Below are 15,208 nucleotides of genomic sequence, written 5' to 3' on the forward strand. Positions count from 1 at the left end.
GCCCCGTCTGGGAAGTGAGGAGCGCCTCTACCCGGCCGCGACCCCGTCTGGGAGGTGAGGAGCGTCTCTGCCCAGCCGCCCCGTCTGAGAAGTGAGGAGACCCTCCGCCTGGCAACCACCCCATATGAGAAGTGAGGAGCCCCTCCGCCCGGCAGCCACCCCGTCTGGGAAGTGAGGAGCGTCTCTGCCCGGCAGCCACCCCATCCAGGAGGGAGGTGGGGGTCAGCCCCCACCAGGCCAGCCGCCCCGTCCGGGAGGGAGGTGGGGGGGGTCAGCCCCCTGCCCGGCCAGCCGCCCCGTCTGGGAGGTGAGGGGCGCCTCTGCCTGGCTGCCCCTACTGGGAAGTGAGGAGCCCCTCTGCCCAGCCAGCCACCCCGTCCGGGAAGGAGGTGGGGGGGGTCAGCCCCCCGCCCGGCCAGCCACCCCGTCTGGGAGGGAGGTGGGGGGGTCAGCCCCCCGCCTGGCCAGCCGCCCCATCTGGGAGGGAGGTGGGGGAGTCAGCCCCCCGCCCGGCCAGTCGCCCCGTCCGGGAGGGAGGTGGGGGGGTCAGCCCCCCGCCCGGCCAGCCGCCCCGACCGGGAGGGAGGTGGGGGGGTCAGTCCCCCGCCCGGCCGGCCGCCCCGTCCGGGAGGTGAGGGGCGCCTCTGCCCGGCCGCCCCTACTGGGAAGTGAGGAGCCCCTCTGCCCGGCCAGCCGCCCGGTCCGGGAAGGAGGTAGGGGGGTCAGCCCCCCGCCCGGCCAGCCGCCCCATCCGGGAGGGAGGTGGGGGGGTCAGCCCCCCGCCTGGCCAGCCGCCCTGTCCGGGAGGGAGGTGGGGGGATCAGCCCCCCGCCCGGCCAGCCGACCCGTCCGGGAGGTGAGGGGCGCCTCTGCCTGGCCGCCCCTACTGGGAAGTGAGGAGCCCCTCTGCCCGGCCACCGCCCCGTCTGGGAGGTGTACCCCGCAGCTCATTGGGAATGGGCCATGATGACAATGGCGGTTTTGTGGAATAGAAGCGGGGGAAAGGCGGGGAAGGGATTGAGAGATCGGATGGTTGCCATGTCTGTGTAGAGGGAGGTAGACACGGGAGACTTTTCATTTTGTTCTGTACTAGGAAAAATTCTTCTGCCTTGTGATCCTGTTGATCGGTGACCTTACCCCCAACTCTGTGCTCTCTGAAACATGTGCTGTGTCCACTCAGGGTTAAATGGATTAAGGGCGGTGCAAGATGTGCTTTGTTAAACAGATGCTTGAAGGCAGCATGCTCGTTAAGAGTCATCACCACTCCCTAATCTCAAGTACCCAGGGACACAAACACTACGGAAGGCCACAGGGTCCTCTGCATAGGAAAACCAGAGACCTTTGTTCACTTGTTTATCTGCTGACCCTCCCTCCACTATTGTCCTATGACCCTGCCAAATCCCCATCTGTGAGAAACACCCAAGAATGATCAATAAAAATAAATAAATTTAAAAAAAGAAACAAAATAAAACAAACAAAAACAAAACAAAACAAAACAAAAGTTTTGCTCGAGTCACAAATGGGCTTTTCCACTGACATCTCTTTGAGGAGATTTTATAGAGATTTTAAATGCTTTTCAATGCTTTTTTTGGATGCTGGACCATCTCATTTGATGAAAACACCATGTGAAGTCTGGCCACAGGCAGAGGTCTTGGTTGCATTACCCAAATCACAGCCGCACACCATGAGGCTGTCAGGGCCTGTGCCGCAAGCCTAGGGTAAATCCCAAAGCCATGGATATGCTGAAAGGACTTTAACGTCCATAGTAGGTTCCAGCAGTTCACACGTCACTGAACCAAGGAATGCCTGGTGTTATGGACTGGGTGCTTTTGTCCCTCCAAAATTCATAGGTGGAATCCTCAATATGATGGTATCACAGTTGGATGTGGGGCCTTTGGGGATGATCAGGTCATGATGGTGGAGCACTCATGAATGGAATTAGTGTCCTTAAAAAAAGAGATCACAAGGCTGGGCACGATGGCTCACGCCTGTAATCCCAGCACTTTGGGAGGCCGAGATGGGCAGATCATGAAGTCAGGAGATCAAGACCATCCTGGCTAACACAGTGAAACCCGGTCTCTACTAAAAATACAAAAAATTAGCTGGGCGTGGTGGCGGGCGCCTGTAGTCCCAGCTACTCGGGAGGCTGAGGCAGGAGAATGGCGTGAATCAGGAGGCAGAACTTGCAGTGAGCCAAGATCGTGCCACTGCACTCCATCCTGCCTGGGTGACAGAGCGAGACTCCGTCTCCAAAAAAAAAAAAAAAAAAAAGTTTGAGACCAGCCTGGCCAACATGGTAAAATCCTATCTCTACTAAAAATACAAAAATTAGCTAGGCATGGTGGCAGGCGCCTGTAGTCTCAGCTACTTGGAAGGCTGAGGCAGGAGAACTGTTTGAACCTGGGAGGCGGAGGTTGCAGTGAGCCGACATCACGCCACTGCACTCCAGCCTGGACGACAGAGTGAGACTCCGTCTGGGGGAGGAAAAAAAAGATCACAGATGTACCACCCAGTTTAAGAAAGGAAAAATTTTTTAAAAATAAAAATAAAAGACCAGAAAAAACTCTTTCCCCTCTTTCTGGATGTGAGGACACAAGAAGGTAGCTGTCTCCAAGCCTAGAAGAGAGCCCTCACTAGACCCAGCTTAAGAAAGGAAAAAAATTTTTAAATAAAATAAAAATAAAAGAGACCAGAAAAAACTCTTTCCCCTCTTTCTGGATGTGAGGACACAAGAAGGTAGCTGTCTCCAAGCCGAGAAGAGAGCCCTCACTAGAACCCAAACATGTGGGTGCCCGATCTTGAACTTCAAGCCTCCAGAACTATGAGAAATAAGTTTCTGTGTTTATAAGCCACCCAGAGTCTGTGGTACATGCTATAGCAGCCTGAACTAAGACACCTAGCTAGGGCTAAAGTGACTGATCTCTTGAAGTTTCCCAGAATAAATGCGGAGGCAGCCCTTGACCTATTGGCAGAGGCCTTGCACTGGTCCCTTCTGTATTTCAGTGAATCTTTAATACTTTTTTTTTTTTTGAGATGGAGTTTTGCTCTTGTTGACCAGGCTGGAGTGCAATGGCATGATCTTGACTCACCACAAACTCCGCCTCCCAGGTTCAAGCAATTCTCCTGCCTCAGCCTCCCGAATAGCTGGGATTACAGGCGCGCATCACCAAACCCAGCTAATTTTATATTTTTAGTACAGACAGGGTTTCTCCATGTTGGTCAGGCTGGTCTCGAGCTCCTGACCTCAGGTAATCCACCAGCCTCAGCCGCCCAAAGTGCTGGGATAACAGACATGAGCCACCACACCTGGCCCTGAATCTTTAATACTTTTGTTGCAAAATTTTCCTTTATTGTTTTCTTGGACTACATACTCATGACTACTATTATTTTTTACTATCATTAGTTTCTAACAACTAAATATCTTAAAATGTTCTTATTTAAAGTTTTTCAGTGGGTGAATTATTATTAATTAATTTGTTTATTTATGACAGAGTCTTACTCTGTTGTCCAGGCTAGAGTGCAGTGGTGCAAACATAGCTCATCACAGCCTCGAACTCCCAGGCTCAACCAAGTCTCACATTCAGCCTCCTGAGTAGCTGGGACTGAGGAGGCTCACACTCCAGCCATCATGCCTGGCTGGAACATTCAATTAATTAATTTATTTATTTATTCTGAGACAGAGTCTCGCTTTGTCATCCAGGCTGCAGTGCAGTGGCACAATCTTGGCTCAGTGCAACCTCCATCTCCCAGGTTCAAGCGATTCTTATGCCTCAGCCTCCCAACTATCTGGGATTACAGGCACCCCCCACCACGCCCGGCCTAATTCTTATATTTTTAGTAGAGACGAGGTTTCACCGTGTTGGCCAGGCTGGTCTCTAACTCCTGGCCTCATGTGATCTGCCCACCTTGGCCTCCCAAAGTGCTGGGATTACAGGTGTGAGTTACTGTGCCCAGCCTGAAACATTCATTTTAAAAGAGACCTTTGTATTAAGCTTATAGTCATTAGGATGTATAAACATATTACTGATTAAAATGTTTAGTTTAACTGGTTTAACAGCATGTTTTAGGCAAAAAAACAAGAAGGAGGAGCAAGAAGAAGGAAAAAGAAAAAGTGGAAGAACAAGAGGAAGAATTAAGTGCAAGGAAGAACTCATCTCCCAGTCCTCCCTATTGATAGCTGTGCCTCCCCAGAGGGTGGCCCGCCATCAGCTGCATCAGATTTGCTGGGGATACTTAAAAATATAAGTAACTGAGGCCAGGCTCCGTGGCTCACACCTGTAATCCCAGCACTTTGAAAGGCCAAGGTGGGAGGATCTTGGAAGGCCAGGCTGAGCAACACAGTGAGACCTCGTCTCTACTAAAATTCAAAAAAATTAGCCAGGCATGGTGGCACATGCCTGTAGTCCCAGCTACTTGTGGGGCTGAGGTGGGAGGATTACTTGAGCCCAGGAAGTTGAGGCTGTAGTGAGCCCTGATCATGCCACTGCACTCCAGCCTGGGTGACACAGTGAGACCTTATCTTTAAGGTGGAGGTGGGGAGGAAAGTAGGTAACTGATCCCATCTACACAATCGGCATCTGTGAGTGGAATCCAAGGATCTGTGATCAAGTTACCCTAGTAATTCTGAGAAGCACTAAAGTTTGAGAACTACCTTTCAGGGAAGTGACTAATTAGTTCATGAAAGTGACACCAAACCCTACTGTCTACTTGGAGCAGCTCACACCACCCTAAACCGAGGCAAATATCCTAGGAGCTGGCACAAAGCTTCCAAGATTCGAAACCTCCCCAATCTAAACCTGTTAAGGAAAGCAGAGCATCTCGATTGCACAGAAATTGATACAACAATACTCCAAAGTTAAATTATTGAGAAGTATCCATTGGAATAGCGTTTCACCTTGACCGTTATTGATCATCATGATCATATTAGCTCACATTTACCGAGTGCTTACTGTATGTCAAACATTGGGTTAATTGCTTTACATTTATTCATCTCATTTCATCCTTAGAGCAAAACTCTGTAGTAGGTGCTATTCTTTATCTCCACTTTAGAAAGGAGGGTAGCAGGCTGGGCACGGTGGCTCACACCTGCAATCCCAGCACTTTGGGAGGCCGAGGCGGGCCGATCACCTGAGGTCAGGAGTTTGAGACCAGCCTGGCCAACATCGTGAAACCCCGTCTCTACTAAAAATACAAAAAATCAGCCAAGAGCGGTGGTGGGTGCCTGTAATTCCAGCTATTCGGGAGGCTAAGACAGGAGAATTGCTTGAACCCAGGAGGCGGAGGTTGCAGTGAACCAAGATCATACCACTGCACTCCAGCCTGGGTGACAGAGCGAGACAGAGAGAGAGAGAGAGCACGCAAGAGCGAGAGAGAATGAGAGCATGCGTGCATGCGCACGAGAGAGAGAGGAAGGAAGGAAAAAGAAAAGGAAAGAAAGAAAAAAGAAAAAGAAGGAAGGAAGGAAAGAGAAAAGGAAGATAGGAAAAGAAAAGAAAAAGAAAATGAAAATGAAAATAAATGAAGGGAGGGTAGCAGAAAAAGATAACTGAGAATCACAAAGAGTTAAGAATCCAGGTGGGCTACAGGATGCTAAACAGAGCAGGGCCTTACGGCCCCAGGAGACCTGGTCCCAGCTGGGTTCTTTCCTAAACCACAAACCCACCAACAGCAGCGTAGCCTCCGGGATAAATACCCACAAATGCCCAGGGAGAATGTTCCAGGTGGTCGAGAACTCAATTCCTAATGAAAGCTTGGAAAATGAACTATGCCTCAGTTCAGTCATCCAGAAATAGGGTTAATGTTTTACTACGGGCAGGGTGCAGTGGTTCACACCTGTAATCCCAACACTTTGGAAGGACAAGGCAGGAGGATGGCCTAAACCCAGAAGTTGGAGGCCAGCCTGAGCAACATAGTGAGACTCCATCTCTAAAAATAAATAAATAAATAGTCAGGCATGGTGGTGCATGCCTGTAGTCCCAGCTACTGGGGAGGCTCAGGTGGGAGGATCCCTTGAACCTGGGGGGATTGAGGCTGCAGTGAGCCATGACTGTACCCCAGCCTGGGCAACAGAGCGAGACCCTGTCTCTGGAAAAAGAAAAAAAAATGACAACTTTTTTCATCTCTAGGTTCTTTTCTGAAAATGATGAAATAAGTATTAAGGAATTTTGAAAAGCAAAAGCACCAGACAAAAGGCATCCCCATTTTTCTTTAAGACAGGTGGGGATTAGCTTGGTTTCTCAGATGTTAAAAAAAAAAGAAAAAGTGAAAAAGACAGGTGGGGAAAACATTCCCAAGAGAGTTTTAAAAAATTCGTGATAGCAAAATCCCTGTGTTAAATTGTAGGAAATATACGATAAAGTCTGCTCAGCCCATCCCAACTCCCGCTGTCTGTAATTTCACCTCTGCCAGCTGCACTTATGTATAACCCTGACTGTGGGCCACAACTGAGTTAGCTCAAGCATGGACAACCGGACCAATGGGGGTCTCTATCTCGGGATTCAGAGAGAACTAATCAGTGTCTTCCAGAGGCCAGAACGAAGGGTTTGTGTTCGGGATTTGTGGAGCTGCCACATGCACAGGCAAGCACAGCACCCTGCTTCTCAGGGAGGAGGAAAGCCTGCATGCTCAGGTGGAAATGAGTGACCACAGGCACCAGACAGAGAAAAAGGACAGAGCCTGGGCCCCTGTCAGTGCCCCCACTCCCAGACTGGGCTCGGCCTCATTCCTGCCTTTTTTTGCTACAGCCAGGTCATGTGGATTTCTGTTTTTTTTTTTTGAGATAGAGTCTCACTCTCGCCCAGCCTAGAGTGCAGTGACGCGATCTCGGCTTACTGCAACCTCTGCCTCCCGGGTTCGAGTGATTCTCGTGCCTCAGCCTCCTGAGTAGCTGGGACTACAGGAGAGCACCACCATGCCCAGCTCATTTTTGTATTTTTAGTAGAGATGGGGTTTCACCATGCTGCCCAGCCTGGTTTCAAACTCCTTGCCTCAGGTGATCCACCCACCTCAGCCTCCCAAAGTGCTGAGATTATAGGCGTGAGCTACCGCACCCCAGCCTGGATTTCTGTTTCTTTGCAGCCAAAAAAAAAAAAAAAAAAAGACTGACAAGTGCAAACAGCAAAAAAAAAAAAAAGACTGACAAGTGCAAAACAGCAAGCTCCATAGCCCTCTGAGGAACCACAACCCCCAGGGTCGCCATACCTGCCTCTGTTGTTTCTCCTGAAACAAGGCTCCATCCACGGCTCCAAGTCACCCTGGATTTTATCCCAGGCCTAAGCCTGGCTCACCTGTGCCCCACACCACCTCCCTGCCCCTCAGCTGAACCTGCCCTTACTCTCGGGCTCTGTTTTACAGTTACCACCTGGACAACTGACCAGACAACAATTCTAACTCAGGGTTAGTGCCCACTGTCATTCAACTGCCCAAGCTTCTCGTGTTGACCATTGTTTTCCATCTTCCCCCAGTAATACCCATTTTAAAATGGAGCAAACCCTGAATGCAATGCAATGCCTACTACTGACTGGAAGGCTGAAAGCCTGGTAGCAGATTTAGCCTCTCTCTCTACCTAAATCCACCAAACAGCAGGGAAACGGCACCTCCAGAAAACTCATGAAGTCAACAGAAATCCTCCGTTCTGCCTTTAATCTGAAGGTCCCTGGGTTCCTCTTTCCCCCTCTCTCAGATTCTCTCTCTCCCTGCAGGGTCCTCGGCTGTACCTGGGATATAAATGGTGCCACCATTGCACCAATGCGACACAGGGAGCCGCTGGTTCCCATCCCCAAAGCGCGCATCGTGGTGGGGTAGACCTGCAGGGAGAGGCACAGAAAGTACCAGTCAGATAATGTCCGTCCTTCCCCGAGCCCTCCTCTTCCCCTTCCTCCCCAGGTCAGGTTTTGGAATGCATAGAGCACCAAACACAGTTACAGAATATGGAATAGAAGGTGTTGATTTTCTCAGGTACACAACTTTGAATTTTTGGGACAATATCAGCGAAAAATAAACACTTCAAAATTATCCTTTAAATGAGCAAATTCCAAAAATGTGCTTCACTGAAGATTCCAAATATAATTTTAGAAAGACAAGCTCTGGAATCAGAGAGAAGAGTGCCACTTCAGAACTATAAATATATAAAAGTGATTCTACTGAACGGGAAGAAAATACTCCCCAGAGATCTGATGAAGTCTTCAATACAAATACAGCTAAGAGAACTAACTAGAGGGCCAGGTACTTGCCACACCATTCCCTGTGTTCTTATTTTTACTTCTTTTCTAAAATTAGGGATGGGATCTTACTATGTTGGCCATGCTGGTCTTGAACATCTGGCCTCAAGCAATCCACCCACCTCAACCTCCCAAAGTGCTGGGATTAGAGGCATGAGCCACCATACCTGGCCCCTGTGTTCTTGTTAAATTCCCTAGCCTCTTTGCTGTTGCAGAATCTTAACAGCATATTCTATCTATCTATCTATCTATCTATCTATCTATCTATCTATCTATCTATCTATCGACAGAGTCTCACTCTTTCGCCCAGGCTGGAGCACAATGGTGCAATTTTGGCTCACTGCATCATCCACCTTCTGGGTTCAACCGATTCACCTGCCTCAGCCTCCCAAGTAGCTGGGATTACAGGCATGCACCACCATGCCTGGCTAATTTTTGTATTTTTAGTGGAGGCAGCGGCGGGGGGTGGGGGGTCGCTCCAAGTTGGCCGGGTTGGTCTCGAACTCCTGACCTCAGGTGATCTGCCTGCCTCAGCCTCCCAAAGTGTGGGGATTACAGGCGTGAGCCACCATGCCCAGCCCTTTTTAACATTTTATTAAATTTTTATTTTTATTTTACAGAAACAAGACCTCGCTATGTTGACCAGACTGGTATCAAACTCCTGGGCTCAGGTGATCTTCCTGCCTCAGCCTCCCAAAGTGCTGGGATTACAGATATGAGCCACCATGCCCAGCCATATTCTACTTTCTTGCTGCAACTTTTTGATATTTATAGTAAAATCTAATTAATTGGTTTTTCATTGATTCAGAATTCTTAAAGGAACTAGAAGTTTAATAAGTCAGCAAGTCTTCCTGAATAAATAGAATTGTAGGGAGAATACTTTCTAGGAAAGAATGGTTTCTCAAAATGTTGGAACATTTTCTTAGTGCTATAAAATACTGGCAAAACAGTTTTATCAACTCTCTAAGGCAAAGCATATAGCCCCCTTTAGTTGCCCACATCTTTGCCACCATCTGTCAAATGCAAAAAGCAAGATGCTTTCCGCCTCACAGGACACTGCTATATTTACAGGAGAAGGTCTGGGGGTGGAATATCTTTATGGGGAACTTTATTATTTTCTGAAAAATGAGGTTGCTCTGACTGAAAATAATGAATTCAGGTGATGGCTTCTTTGCTATAATACTGATAAAGTCTTTTTTCACATTGTGAGTCATCTGGAAGATGGAATAACAGAAAACTATCATTTTTAGTTACACACCTCTTTTAAAAAACAATATAAAAAATAAAATACTGGCTGGGCACGGTGGCTCATGCCTGTAATCCCAGCACTTTGGGAGGTCGAGGCAGGCGGATCATGAGGTCAGAAGATTGAGACCATCCTGGCTAACACGGTAAAACCCCATCTTTACTAAAAATACAAAAAATTAGCCGGGCGTGGTGGCGGGCACCTGTAGTCCCAGCTACTCAGGAGGCTGAGGCAGGAGAATGGCGTGAACCCGGGAGGTGGAGCTTGCAGTGAGCCGAGATCGCACCACTGCACTCCAGCCTGGGCGACAGAACAAGACTCTGTCTCAAAACAAAATAAAATAAAATAAAATAAAATACTTAGAAATGACCCTCAAAATGAGCAAATTCCACAATATGTTTGACTGTACCTCCCAAATGCAGTTCTAGAAGTACACCATGTTACGCATAGATTTTTTTGGTTTATAAATTTACAAAATAACTTTAGATTTGTTTTTGTTTTTAATTATGCAAAATTATTTTCTTAACTATGCAAAATTATTTAAAGTCAATAATTTTTTTTTCTTTTTGAGACGGAGTCTCTCTGTCACCGGGCTGCAGTGCAGTGGCTCGGTTTCGACTCGCCGCAACCTTTGCCTCCCAGGTTCACACGATTCTCCTGCCTCAGCCTCCCAAGTAGCTGGGATTACAGGCATCTGCCACCACGCCTGGATAATTTTTGCATTTTTAATAGAGACAGGGTTTCACCATGTTGGCCAGGCTGGTCTCAAACTCCTGACCTCAAGGGATCCACCTGCCGCGGCCTCCCAAAGTGCTAGGATTACAGGCGTGAGCCACTGCACCCAGCCAATTAATTTTTATTCCAGGAATTTCATGTTGTAATTCCTTCCACTGTCCATCAAGTTCACCTTAGTTCCCCTACAGAGCTGGAGTAAAATTTATTGTCAAAAAATCTTCAAGTTAGCCCTTTTTAATAGAACTGATGCTTAATCCAGTTGTCCTGTCAGCCCATAATTCTTTTATTTTGGCTTCTTTCATCTCCTTTTAATATGGATATACTGATGAAGCCTTCAAAATTCACCAGCAATCTTTGGGATCTAATTTCTTAAACCAATTTACTTTAGGGTCATTTTTGGAGTAGGTGGATCTGCCTTGTTCTCCATTTCATGCCATCTGTAAATATGCATGAGTTCAAATCATATTCATTCCTAAGCTATCACAGCTCAAGAACAGTACAGACCTGTGGAATATGTCAATACATTTAACCCCAGACATCATGTTCTGAAGATAAAAGCCTTTAAAACAAAAAGTCATCTTGATATATCAAGTCAACACGAAATTGGAATACAAAATTGAGATAGCTGAGATTTTCCTCATATATTATGCTTTTAAATTCTCTATTCTATAGCCCTAGAACCAAACTTTTTTTTTTTTTTTTTAATTTAGAGACAGGGTCTTACTTTGCTGCCCAGGCTGGAGTGCAGTGGTGCCATCAGAACTCACTGCAGCCTCCAACTCCTGCACTCAAGCAATCCTCCTGCCTCAGCCTCCCCTTCCTAAGTAGCTACAATTACAGGTGCATGCCCCCATCCCTGGCTAATTTTTAATTTTTGTGGAGATGGCGTTTTGGTTTCCTTGCCAGGCTGGTCTTGAACTCCTGGCTTCAAGTGATTCTCCCACCTCAGCCTCTCAAATTCAAGGATTGCAGGCATGAGCCACTGCACCCAGCCTGGAACCAACCTTTATGGTTATCAATACTCCAATCATTTTAAAGTGTCTCAGGCATCATAATACCCCTTCTTATTTGTAGCAAAACTTATACTGAACAATGAGTTCTGGATTGCAAAAGAGGATTGATTTTTTTGTACCTGCCTATAAATCAACTTTAGATTTTGTTAATGGAACTAAATGAAGTATTATGTATAATTCAAACATCTCATAGCTTTCTATTTTTATCTCTGTGTGGGAGAAAAAGTACTTTTCTCTGCGGGTTTAATGGTTTTTGACATGCCAAATCTTTAATCGCAATAGACTTCCCCACTTCCTGCCATGAACCTGAAGGCAGCTTTATCAGTATCTAAAGTACTGTTTCCTGTAGCTCAACGAATGACAAAACCAGTTAAAATACTGTTAAGTTCCCTATTCAAATATTGTTTCATTTCTAGGAATATTAGTTGTTTAAAGTGGGAGGTTTATGAGGAAATACTCCAGCTACCTCAGGCAGTACCTTGCATATAGATGTATTAATTCAATAAATTAATAAAGAATAAATCAAGATTATATTTCAATTTAAGCTACATGCAGCAAATAACAGATGGAAGGAAAGGGATCTTCCAAAAGAATAAAAGTGAAAAGTGTATTCTAATTTCAAAAAGAGAGAAAGGAAATTCTACATTTGACAGCAACATGTTGCTACCTATTACTTCTGGAAGCCTAGTGCTAGGGCAAGGAGGTGTTTTTTACATGCATGCTATTTAAAGAAAGGAAAAAGATCCTATCTTCCAGAGATTGGCTTTCAATACACTGAGTGGGGAAGGGGAAATTCACATCAAATAAACTTCTGGTGTCTTTTTAACAGATTGTTTTTAGAAAATCATCAAAAGTCAACAGAAACCAGGCATGCATTACCTTAGGATGGACATCCTAAGTAGCTCACCGTACACACGCTTTGTAAGCAAGCCTTGCATGAAAACTCACCTCAGCTGTGTAAATGTAGACGGTGTTGAAGTTTGCAGCTACCAGAGCCCTCAGCATGAAGAGGAAGCCAATCAGGCCGGCACTAGAAAACAGGAAGCGGAGAGAAATTATAAAAGGCAGCATGGAGGACCACCTCCCGTGGCCCAGCTTCGAGTGCACTGTGGATGCTGAGACACAATCACAGATAACTCAGAACCCGAGGGAGGTGCTGCTTCTCAGCTGGCCTGATTGTGGGGTCCTTAAGCAAACCTCCTTCCAATCTTACTCCCACTGCCTTCTCCATTCCCCAACGCTGCCATTCACCCTGGCCCCTCACATTAGCATAACTGCTGGGCACAGTGGCTCACACCTGTAATCCCTGCACTTTGCGAGGCCGAGGCAGCTAGATCGCTTGAGGCCAGGAGTTCAAGACTAGCCTCAGCAACATAGTAAGACTTTTTTTTAAGACAGAGTCTGGCTCTGTTACCCAGCCTTGGGTGCAGTGGCACAATCATGGCTCACTGCAGCCTCAGCCTCTCAGGCTCAAGTGATCCTCCCACCTCAGCCTCTTGGGTAGCTGGGACTATAGACATCCACAACCACACTCAGCTAATTTTTGTATTTGTTGTAGAGATGGGGTTTTGCCATGTTGTCCAAGCTGATCTTGAACTCCTGGGCTCAAATGATCCACCTGCCTCAGCCTCCCAAAGTTCTGGGATTACTGGTGTGAGTCACCAAATTTTTTTTCAATTGGCCCAGCATGGTGGTGTGTGCCTGTAGTCCTAGCTATTCAAGAGGCTGAGGCAGGAGGATGGCTTGAGCCCGGGAGTTAGAGGCTGCAGTGAGCTGAGATCGCACCACTGCATTCCCGCCTGGGTGACAAGGTGAGAGAACCTGTCTCAAAGAAAAAAAAAAATTAGCACACCTGCTGCTACCATCCCCCGGAAAATAGTGCAGAGAGCTTGTAGAACAAATGATACATATCAGAGCTCAGGCCACTCCAGGACTGCAATTTAGGAGTGAAATGAGTAGAAGGCACAAATAAGCACACTGTCTGTATTACTAAACTTTCTTGGCACTGGTTCAAATAATGTAATAAACAACCAGAGTCCCAATTCTCCAGGAAGCATTACATAATGATCCTCAATATTTTGGTAGGTAAAGTGAGTACACCATCATTGGCACCCATAATCCTGTGATAGCTGGAGGAAGATGGGGTCTGTAGGAAGAGGGAAGCAGGGATAGTAGGGAACAGGCAAGACAATTCTAGTCAAGCAGGCAGCCCATTCTCTACTCTCCTGGGTGAAAGTGACTTGTCCCTGAAACTACTGAACACCATGGGTCAGGAGACTCCATTTAGAAACCACTGCACAAAATCTGAAGCAATTAAACAGAAAATACCTTGAAGTGCAAATGTTGAGGAGAAGGAAGAATAAAGCCGTGCATCCCATGGTAATAGAAAGGCTCAGCCGTCTTCCCAGGAAATTGATGCCCAGTATATTTAAAGGATTCACTAGAAAGCAAACAGTAAAGATAATTTCTGGAACCTTGGAAGGCAAGTGGCATATTGCAACACTGGCATGGATTCATCCTTGTCGTTTCAGAAAGAAGCAACTTCATCCAAACCTCACGAGTATTCCAGCCAAAATCCAGTCACGTTGTCGTCAATTTCAAGACTTTTTACATATACTTTACCCACGTGGGTCCAGGAATGATAAGCACTGGTGCCCAGAATACTTATTATATCATACAGGTCTATTGTAGATTGCCAGTTGCTAGGCCTGTATTTTAAGTGTTTTATATGTTTTCATCAAATTCAAGGTGCCATTGATTTTTTTTCATCAGCTCAGTTTAACATTCAGCCATTGATTTTTAAGTACCATCATTTTATGTCTACTAAAATAGAAATAATGCTGTCAATTGCTATCTAACAAGCCATTGTAAGCCACATGCCAATTTCAGAGATGTTAAAATGTAAGGGTGAAAAAAACACCTTACAATTGATAGAATACAGCACTTCAAAGGTCTACTCCTCCAGACCTCTCTTGCCAACACCAATCCAAACTGGAGATTTTTCAGCACTACTTGGCAACTTATTCAGTTCTGCTAGGCAGGAGCGGTGTCACAGGGTCACACTTCTCTCAGCTAAGACTCAAGTGCACATAGACCACCCAAGACAGAGAGACCCAACACGCAGAGGGACACTTACGAGCAATTTCACCGATGGTGCTGATGATCATGGTCCGATAGTCAGAGGGTGCAAACATGTGGCAGTAGCAGGGGCTCTGGCTCTCCCCTGAGTCCCCCCCAGTCACCACCACCTCAGAGTCTGACTTTGAACCACAGACCAAGTCCCGCTCCAGCAGCTCAGCACTGGCCAGGATAACCCCATAGTAGGCAAAAGAGATTCCAAGCCTGGAAGAGAGAAAAGAAAGTCACTAGCAAACGCTGACACCAGACCTGAAGGATGAGTGGGGAGGGGATACCAAGTGGAACGTGTAGCATGTGGAAAGCAAAGAGAGCAGAAAGCCAGGCTCAGACGCCACACAGAGCATTCGTGGAAGTGTCTCTAACACATCATACAGATGTACACAAGCCTGTTGGGCGTAAACCCAGGAGCGGAATTGCCGGGCCATAGTATACACACATTTCCAGCTGTAATAGATACCTCCAGTTTTTCAAAGTGGCTGTACTAATTTGAACTCCAGTCAGCTGTGTATGAAAGTTCCAGTTACTTTGCCTCCTTCTCAACCCTTGGTATTGTCAGTCTTTCATTTTAGCCATTCTCATGGACTGGCGGGTTTGTAATGGTATCTTGTTGGGTTTTAATTTGCATTTCTCTGGTGACTTTAAGGTTGAGCATGTTTTGATGTGTTTATCTGGTATATGTTTTTGGTGAGGCGCCTGTTCAAGTCTCTTGCCTATTTCTAAATTGGGCTGTTGGCCGAACATGGTGGCTCATGCCTGTCATCCCAGCACTTTGGGAGGCTAAGGCAGGAAGATTGCTTGAGGCCAGGAGTTTGAGACCAGCCTGGGGAACAAAGCAAAACCCATCTCTACAAGTGCAA

General features: G+C 46.7%; 1 protein-coding gene and 1 non-coding gene across 3 annotated transcripts in view; both read right to left on the bottom strand.

Annotated features, from left to right (window-relative positions):
- SVOPL (SVOP like) overlaps positions 1-15,208 on the bottom strand; it is an 86,674-nt gene that overhangs the window by 20,141 nt on the left and 51,325 nt on the right. For both annotated transcript variants that reach the window (XM_016945514.4, XM_016945515.4), the window contains 4 exons: positions 14,350-14,555; positions 13,542-13,653; positions 12,162-12,243; positions 7,716-7,805 (listed from right to left, as the gene is read on the bottom strand). In XM_016945514.4, coding sequence (XP_016801003.1) covers positions 7,716-7,805; positions 12,162-12,243; positions 13,542-13,653; positions 14,350-14,555 — 490 coding nt within the window. The remainder of the gene's footprint in view (positions 1-7,715; positions 7,806-12,161; positions 12,244-13,541; positions 13,654-14,349; positions 14,556-15,208) is intronic.
- Positions 11,254-11,382, bottom strand: LOC112209919 (small nucleolar RNA SNORA40). The gene has a single exon (XR_002944907.1). It is a non-coding gene; the product is annotated as a small nucleolar RNA SNORA40 (small nucleolar RNA).

The sequence above is a fragment of the Pan troglodytes genome, chromosome 6 (assembly GCF_028858775.2).
Source record: "Pan troglodytes isolate AG18354 chromosome 6, NHGRI_mPanTro3-v2.0_pri, whole genome shotgun sequence".
Taxonomy (NCBI): Eukaryota; Metazoa; Chordata; class Mammalia; order Primates; family Hominidae; genus Pan; species Pan troglodytes.